Here is a 9,614-nt window from a genome sequence, read left to right as displayed (position 1 = left end):
TATTACATAGCATGCTTGTTTGTGAGTGCCTTTTTGGGATAATTGAAGCACTAGACTTTTGATATTGAGACTGATCACCTTGATATCAATTGCTTGGTGTGGACAGGATCCTGAATGGCAATTCACAGATGAGGTCAGACACGTACTCAAAGAGAGAGTGAAGGTAACCCGTAAACGGAAAATCACGTTGAATTCATGGCAGCGATGACTAACTTAATTAACATGATTCAAGCGACCACTGCTATGACTATTCATGCTATGTGGTGGACAAGGCAATCATCTAGAAATGAAAATGAAGAGAGTGCTGGGGACAGCTTAGATGGTGTTCCGAGAACTCTAGCTGCTTTCTTGAAAGTTGACCTGCCGATTTTTAATGGATCAACAAACCCTACTGAAGCAGACAACTGGTTCCAAGCCGTGGAACGTGCATTGCAAACTCAACATGTACCGTATGACCAGTTTGTGGAATATGCGACTTATCAACTAGTGGGAGAAGCTCAACAATGGTGGCAAGGAGAGCACCGACTGCTACACCAACAGAATATGGACATTACATGGACGTTATTCCAGGAAGCTTTCTACAAGAGGTACTTTCATGAGTCAATAAGGGAAGCCAAAAAGTTGAAATGCTTACGGTTGAAGCAAGGGTCCATGACTGAAGCTGAATACACCAGCAAGTTCGAGGAACTCTGTAGGTTCTTGAGAATAAGTCAGGGTGCCCCTGAGTCCTATGAGGGCTGGAAATGCATCAAATACCGAGTAAGGCTGAGGGAAGATATCATGAGTGTTGTGGCTCCATTGGAGATTAGGGAATTCTTGAAATTGATGAACAAGGCAAGAGATGTGGAAGATTGCATTCAGAAGATGACTTTAATGAGAGATACTCGTGGGGGTACTAGTAGCAGAGGTCATGGAAAGTATTTTCCACCAAGAGGCCAGATCTTCAAAAGGGAAGGACATGCCACTCAGCATCCTCATGGTCAAAGAAACCTCAGAAGAAAAAACAATGTCCAGTTTCATCAGGCGAAAAGAAATGGTCGATGTTATACTTTTGGACTGTTTGGACACATTGCCAAGAATTGCTGTCGTGGAAAAAACCAGGATGCGAGTCAGAACCAACAGTGAAGTCGTGTATTCGCTGTGAATGCCCTATGTGGGAGCCTGAGGTAAGAGGTAGGTGTATAATTGGTTATAAAGCTATAACTGCAATGCGTGATATTAGAACACCACGTTTACTAATAGCTTATGATAGAGATGAGGGTTTGAGACTAAAGTGTCAAACATAGTATCAAATTTAGGATCAAATTCACTTGTGCCGCTTAGATTATTGCTGACAGAGCTAACAGAACCTAGGGACATTTTTGGTTGACGTGAGCGAATAATCAAAATTCTTAAAGACCAACAAGTTAGAGTAACTCTGTAGAAGTACGATGATCTTAATGGCGGTGTGAGGTTTTATACGAATGAGAGCACCAATACATCCTTGTGAACTGACCTATCTTTTCCCTTGTAAATTACCATAAAGTTCTTTATTTCAGAATCCCTCTTGGTGAATAAATTGAACCTTGTCCAATCCTATTCCTTGTTTTCACATATCCTCGCGCAAATCTTGTACTCCTTGGTGTAATCCTGAACGTGTACGGTTGGGTTAAACCGCCTTTATTCAAGGGCTCGTAATCCTCTTAAAATCAGTACAAACCTATTTTGAATTCAATTTGCCTTATTATTTCCACCAAAGATTACTAATTTAAAATCTCTTTCTTGAGGTGTAATTTAACTCTCTTTCTGGTGCATTTTCTTATTTTCTACAACCTTGTCTGATCACAACAAAATGTATCTTTTCAATTTCTTATGTATACCATTCGAAATTGTTTGCTTTCTTTCGAGCTTGATATTCCATCAGATAACTTGAGCTCATTTCGACATTGCATACAATCCTTAGACGCAACCTTCGATATGTTAGTTCCTTACGACACAATTTATGAACATGAAGGATGAAACCAGTGAGCATGCGACCTTACGAGGGGTTGTGAAGTTTTGGTTTTGTAAATGGAGTTACCGAAGGCTGAGTCGACACACAAAGGTGCCCATTGGTGCGAATGTCAGATTATGAGGGGAAATTCTTCAAACCTTAAAAGAAAGATTAACTACAGCGCAAGTGTTTGCACTGCTTGAACCCCATGGACCGTTAAGGATCTACTGGTACGTTTCATAGGAAAATCTTGGAGTGCGTTCAACATCAAGATGTAATGGTTTATGCATCGCGACAATTGAGGCTGCACGAAGTGAATTCTTTGACTCACGATCTGGAGCCTGCTGCATTTGTGATTGTGTCGAAGATGTGGAGCAAGGAGGAACTACCCCCATGGAGATGGATGTAATTACTAAAGGACTATGAATTTGAGTTAAGTTGTCACTAGGGATTTTCGCACTTGATTTTGGTTTTTACTGGTAGATTATAGGGTGGTTAATATAACATTTGGTACTTGGTGAATTATAGAGTGCAGAGGTAAGTAGAGAAGGAGAAAAATAAGTGAGAATAAATTTAGGCTTGAATTTTTGGCTGAGTTTAACATTTGATTTTAGTTATGATAAGTAGAAATTTATTAGTTGTTTGGTATGTCTAAGGGAGGTTGAATGGTATACATTGATGAAATTATGAATGAATTGGATAATTAGATGTGGAATAAATGGTATGGTGGTATTGTGGACCTTGGGATTTTGTCAAATGAGTAGAGAAAATGGAGAATAGAATATTTTAGGTGTTGGAATGATTGAGTGTGTTATGAGTGTGATTGAGTGGATGGTGGTGAAGTTGTGGTTAGTATAAGAATTGTTGTTAAGCTTTGAAAGTGTTGAGTGGTTGGAAATTGATGGATATTGTATTTGGAGCGGTAGAAAATCGTTTAAGATTAGAATTAGGCATAGAGATGCTATAAGGCACTAAGTTAGGAATTAGTCTTAGGATAAGCGTAAACGCTATTTGGGTCAAGTTGAGGAAGTTCAGAAGTAAGCCTGGGTTTTGTAATCCGATAAATGATGTATGACTTGATTGAACATTTGGATTAGTTAGTTAATTAGTGACTAAAAATCAGAATGGTGCAGCAGAAACTTGCAGAATGCAATAGCACATGATAGTTGTGAATAGAGGTCGTAAGATAATGACTAAACGTATCTTAGGCTTGAATACTTAAAGAGTTTAGTGGGTTAAGGTAAGTAAGGACCTTTAAGAAACTAAGTTTGATTGTGGCTGTAAGATTAGAATGAGTTGGGATAGGATGTGAAGATGAGGGTAGACGAATAAATTAAATTTGGGTGATAACTGAATGCAATTGTTGTGTCGGAAAGATAGGGATCGCGATATTTGATCATGATGACTTTGGACTTAGATTGAAATAGGAACTTATTTATTTGAAAGATAGATTTGGAGAGCATTGAATTGAAATGCTAATGTTGTATTGAGGTTTATTGAAGGGAGCTAAGAGTGAGAAGGACAAGTACGATATAGGCTTGAATTCAGTTAAAATATGGAGTTATAGATAAGAATAAAAGATGTAAATAAGAATTTGAGTTGACGTGGAGGAATAAAATGATGAATGTGAGAGGTAGGTTTAAGTTGAGGGAACCTTTAATAGTGATGGTGAGTAAACCAAATTTTGAGGACAAAATTTCTAATTTGGTGGGGAGAATGTAAGAACTGGAAATATTAACCGATTAATCAATATAAAATAATAATAAATTAATTGCCCAAAATAGGTTCAAAATTTTAGAATATTAATTAGAAAATTTAAATATGATTTTTGGACTCAATAGATTTTTCTGAGTTGGAAAATGTAATTTTCTGCGGAAAATTGCGTAAAAACGCATACCGGTAAAATTAGCCAGCAGTACCGACTTAAGTCTTTCCGGTATTGTGTGAGAATAATAAAAACTGTAGAAAACTTAGAAAAATAATTAAAGTTAAAAATCAGACACTAATTTAAAAGGTTTGGCCCGAAAAATTAGGCCAAACGGACCAAAAACGCTAACGAGTTGGATTAGGCCCAAGTTGGGCCCAAGCCCAACATATATAAAGCCATTTAAGTGGCCATTTCAGCCACTTTTAATACCAAACAGCAGCAGCAACGTGAAATTAAAGAGAGGAGAGCTGAGGTTTTCATTCACTATTCATCATCTTCTTCTTGGAGTTATATCTCACTCTCTAGAGCTCCAATTCGCGTGCTGTTAGTTGCCACGCGAAGCTCTCGTCGAGCTCTTCGATTTTATCAAAACAAAGTGGTAAGAAATTTTCAATTTCTTGCCCAGTTCTTCCTTCTATAACAGATTCAAATTTGGCTATGGTGTATGAGTGGTTCTTGTGATTTTGATTATTTAGGTACAATCTAGCACCAGGTACTTAGTGGATTTTGTCCTAATCAACTGTGGGTAAGGTAAGCTTGCTCTTATCCCTTGTGAGTTTGTGTAATTAAGAACCCTAGGTATTGATTTATCATAAATTATGTATGTCTAGCTTGGAATTGTGATTATTGGAGCATTGGTTCTTGAATTAGTGGCTTTTGGTGAGTTGAAGCTTGTTGGAGTTCAAATTTGGTGATTTTGTGCATATTGAGAATCGACCAAGATATGGTTTCAATTTTCTCTATGTAATATATAATATTTTTGGACACTTAGGCTAGTGACCCATAGGATAGGTTTAGATTGAATTGATTGTTGGATTTGATAATGAATGATGGTGTTGTTGATTTGATGAATTATGATGTTACACTTTGATATTATTATTCATTATTGGAATGAGGCTTGAACTTGATGATTTGGAGTGTTTATAGTGAATTTTGATGCTTAATGATGTTGGTAAAAGTTGAGGATAGTGGGATGATGCATGGAGTGAGAAATTCTGGATGAAATGAGTGAAATTGTATGTTGGAATGATAAGGAATGACATAGAAGGTGCATGAGTAATATTTAGTCAACTTGAAACTTTTTTGGGTGTAGTATATTTGGTTTTGATTGGGTTTTGGTTGTGAATTTTGAAAAGTTGAGAACCTTGTTATTTTTGGTAAAAACCAGTTTTTGGGTGAACTGGTGCGCGAATTTGTGAACTCGCACAACTAAACCGGCAAGCGAACCGGGTCGTCCAAGTAATACCTCAGGTGAGTGAGGGTCGAATCCCACGAGGATTGCCAGATTGAGCAAGCTGTAGTTATCCTACAGATCTTAGTCAGACGAATAGAAAGATAGTTTTGATTGTTATAGGCACATAAATAAGCAATAACGATCGAATGTAAAAAAAAATCAGTAATTAGCAGTAGTTAAGGGTTTGGAGATGCTTCTTCTTCTGAATTAACACGTTGTACTCTCTACTTCAGTCATGAATAATTTCTTCAATGGCAAGGCTATAAGTGATTAAGCCATGAGTCGTGGTCATTAATCTCCTCAGGTGCAGACCAAACATCCAAACGGACTAGATCAATCTGGGAGAGGGTGAAGCGCATGCAAGTCAATCTCTTTGGTGATCCTACTCAAAATGCCACAGACAAGGTCGGATCCTCCAGATCAGAGACTGCTGCTCTTATGGATCTAGCCCTTTGAGCCACAGGAACCTCAATTCCCCTTGATTATGGAGGTTATATGTCACATACCCCGATTAATCCAGATAATTCTGTTGGAACCCATGATGCATCCTCAAGCTGTAGCTCAATACTATCCGAGTCAGGACTCGTAAGGAACTCATGTAGAATCGAGATTCATAAGGATGAAGGATGACAATGCATCATAGAATAGAATCAAATATAGATTGAAGTAGAAAATTAATTGCATTAATCCATAGGAGTCAGCAAAGCTCCTAACCCTAACTTAGGAGGTTTAGTTGCTCATATTGTATATAGATCAATATGAAATATTCGAAGGTGGTGCTAGAGATCTCCTAAACAATAGCAATTTCCCCTTATTTATACTAATGACTAGAGTTAAAAAGACTAATAATAAATAGAAATTAAAATAATGAAAGAAACCAAGCTAGAGGTGCACAAAAATCCACTTTTTGGGACCACTTGGAGAGTGTTTGGGTTGAGCTTGGCGTCCAACTTGAGTGAGTGGGCATTGAACACCCACTAGGGGGTAGTTTTCTACTTCCTTGCTCCTCTTGTGGTGTTGAACGCTAGGATTGGGCATTCAACGCCAGCCTTGATCCTTTTTGGGCATTGAACGCTAAAAGGGGGTAGTTTGGGCGTTCAACGCCTATTTTGGGTCTTCATTTCCAAAGCAAAGTATAGACCATTATATATTACTGAAAAGCTCTGGAAGTTATAGACCATTATATATTTGGACCTCTGTAGCTTCAGAAATGCTCGTTTGAATACACAGAGGTCAGGATCTGACAGCATCTGTTGTCCTTTCTTTGTCTCTAAATCAAACTTTTCCAAGACTTGCCAGAATCACCCAAAAATTACCTAAAATCATAAGAAAAATATAAAAGCTCAAAGTAGCATCCCAAAAGTGAATTTTGCAATAAAACCTACTAAAACATAATAGAACTTAACAACACATACTGAAAACACTAAGAAAATAATGCCAAAAAGCGTATAAAATATCAGCTCATCAGAACACCAAACTTAAACTATTGTTTATCCTCAAGCAACAAAAAATAAGTTGGACTAAGAAGAAGAGGGATTTACAATAAGTTTTAAAGTTTTTCAATGAAGCTCAGTTCCAAATGATGAGCGGGGCTAACAACTCTTTACTTTTGAACAGTTTTGGCATCTCACTTTCCTTTGAAGTTTAGAAATATTGACTTCTTTTAGAACTAGAATCCGGATGATATTATTGATTCTCTTAGTTTATCTCTACTTGATTCTTGAACACAGTTTCTTTTTGGTGCTTTGCACCTTTTTTAGCCTAGCCGTGACTCTAAACTTTTTGTTTTCCCGTATTACCACCGGATATATGAACGCCACAGACACTTAACTGGGGGAACCCTTTGGATTCGACTTTAGCTTTGATTAAAGTCCCAGACAGTGGTGTCCAGTGTTCTTAAGCGTACTCTTTTGCTTTGGATCATGACTTTAACTGCTCAGTCTCAAGCTTTTCACTTGACACCTTCACACCACAAGTATTTAGTTAGGGGAAGCAGCTCATTTGAGCTTTTTAGGCCGAAGTTTTTGATGGGCCCTCCTAACCATTGATGCTCAAAACCTTGGATCCTTGCTCTTTTGAATTTTCTTTTATGAGCATTCTTTTTCTTTTTATTTTTATTTTTCCCTTTTTTTTCTTTTTATTTTTCTTTTTCTGCTACTTTTTCTTGCTTCAAAAATCAATGTTTTTTATTTTTCAGAAAGTCAATAATAATTCTCTAAATCCTTTGTTCTTTCAAGAGTCAATATTCTCAATTCCAATATCAATTATGCACTGTTAAGTCATACATTCAGAATTAAATGCAATACCACCACATCAAAACAATTGGAATAATTCATGATAAACTCAAAATTCATGCATCTTACTGTTTCTTTTTCAAATAATTTTTTTTCTTTAAGCATGGTGGTGATACAGTGGATATCTAATAACAAAATAAAGCTAGAAATAAACTAGAAAAGGATAAAATGTTACTTGTGATTATGACTTAGAAAAGAAAACATAAAACAAATAAAAGTACAGTGAAAACAAAATAAGACAGAGAGGGGTAATGGGACTCAACAACCTTAGTAATGGCGGCTGCTGCTCCCTCTTGAGAGTCTAATGGAGCGTTTGAGCTCCTCTATCTCACGCCTTTGCTTCTGCTGCTACTCCATCATCCTTTTCTGATATTCTCTCATTTCATGGAGGGTAGTGGCGTGCTCAGTGTGCTCCACCCTCAGCTACTCCACGTTTGAGCTCATCTCCCCTATTGAGGTATTCAATTGATCCTAATAGTCATGGAAAGGAAAATATATCCCTTGAGGCATCTCAGGGATCTCAGGTTGAGGTAGTTGTACAGGCTCTTGTTGGGGTCCTTGTGCTGGCTCTCTGACACTCTCCATCCTTGCCCTTGTGATGGGCTTATCTTTCTCAATGAGAGCGTCACCCACAAAGTTAATTCCAACCGAATTGCACATGCGGTAGATGAGGTATGGGAAGACTAGCCTTACCTTGGTGGAGGCTTTTGTGGCTACCTTGTATATTTCTTGAGGGATTACCTCATGCACCTCTACTTCATTTCCGAGCATGATGCAATTCACTATTATTGCTCGGTCAATAGTAACTTCAGACTGGTTACTAGTAGGGATGATGGAGCGTTGCACAAGCTCCAACCATCCTCTTGCCACTGGCTTGAGGTTAAGCCTACTTAGTTGGTAGGGCTTGCCGTGTGCATCTAGCCTCCATTGGGATCCTTCCACACAAATGTCGGCAAGGACTTACTCTAGTCATTGGTCGGAGTTGACCCTTTTAGTGTAGGACTGTGGGTCTCCTAGCATCTGAGGCAGTTGGAGCGCCATCCTTACACTTTCTGGACTGAAGTCCAATAGTTGCTCTCAAACCATGGTGCGGTAGTGCTTAGGTTGTGGGTTGACACTAGTGTCATGCCCCTTTGTGACCCAAGCGTTGGCATAGAATTCTTGCACCATTAGTGTACCAACAGCTGAAATAGGATGGGCAAGAATTTCCCAGTCCCTTCTCCATATTTCTTCAAGGATTTTCAGATACTCATCCTCCTTGAGCTTAAAGGGGACCTCAGGAATCACCATTTTATGCCTCACCACAGCATAGAAGTGATCTTGGTGGGATCTTGTGAGGAATCTCCACAACTCCCATGGTTCGGAAGAAGAAGCGGGAGCCTTTCCCTTTCTCTTCCTTGAGACTTCACTGGTCTTTGGTGCCATACTTAGGAATGGTAGAAGTAAAAAAGTAAGACTTTTGCAACACCAAACTTAAGAATTTTGCTCATCCTCGAGCAAATAAGAACAAAAAAGAAAAGAATGGAGTAGAAGAAAGAAGTATAGAAGAGGAGGAGGAGGATGGCTTCGGCCAAGTGGGGGAGTGAAGAAGAATAAGTGGGTGGAAAGTGTATAGAGTTAAAGGGAGAGATTGTTTATGAGGAGTGTGTATGAATGGATGTATGAGGGGTATTTATAGGATGGGGGTGGGCTAGGATTCGGTTATGAGAGAGGGAAGAATGGGTGGGAATGGTTTGAATTTGAAGTGGGTAGGGTTGGTGGGAATTGAATGATGAAAATTATGATGGTGTGTTGGGAAGAAGAAAAGGTGATGTGGATGTGATTGGTTGAGGGTGTATGGGGAAGAAGGAAAGTAGGGTGTGAGTTTCAAGGTTTAGAATGTAGGAGAGAGAAGAAGGTGGGGTAGGTGAAGATTCTGTGGGACCCACTTAGCTGGGAAGGTTGCAGAACTCAAGCTACCTGCCCCCTACCTGGCGTTCAACGCCAGGAGTGGGCGTTGAATGCCTATAGAGGGGTAAAGGGTTGGGGCTAGCTGCCCCTTGTGCGGCGTTGAACTCCCAGAGCACCCCCTTTTTGGCGTTCAACTCCAGGCTTCTCTCCTTTTGGAGCATTGAACGCCCAGGATGCTCCTTTCCTGGTGTTCAACGCCAGCTCCATGTCCATTCGGGGCGTTGAACGCCCAAGTCC

The 9,614-nt window shown here is 39.1% G+C and overlaps 1 protein-coding gene across 1 annotated transcript; it reads left to right on the top strand.

Annotated features, from left to right (window-relative positions):
• On the top strand, positions 244 to 1,125 carry LOC107611223. Its single transcript, XM_016313176.1, has one exon. It carries the CDS (start codon positions 244 to 246, stop codon positions 1,123 to 1,125), a length of 882 nt encoding a protein of 293 aa, XP_016168662.1.

Source organism: Arachis ipaensis, chromosome B08 (assembly GCF_000816755.2).
Source record: "Arachis ipaensis cultivar K30076 chromosome B08, Araip1.1, whole genome shotgun sequence".
In the NCBI taxonomy this organism is placed as follows: Eukaryota; Viridiplantae; Streptophyta; class Magnoliopsida; order Fabales; family Fabaceae; genus Arachis; species Arachis ipaensis.
This window is presented reverse-complemented; position numbering and strand designations above follow the sequence as displayed.

Excerpts from the sequence above, each read along its gene's own strand:
- LOC107611223 (XM_016313176.1), top strand. The coding sequence starts at position 244 with ATGACTATTCATGCTATGTGGTGGACAAGGCAATCATCTAGAAATGAA.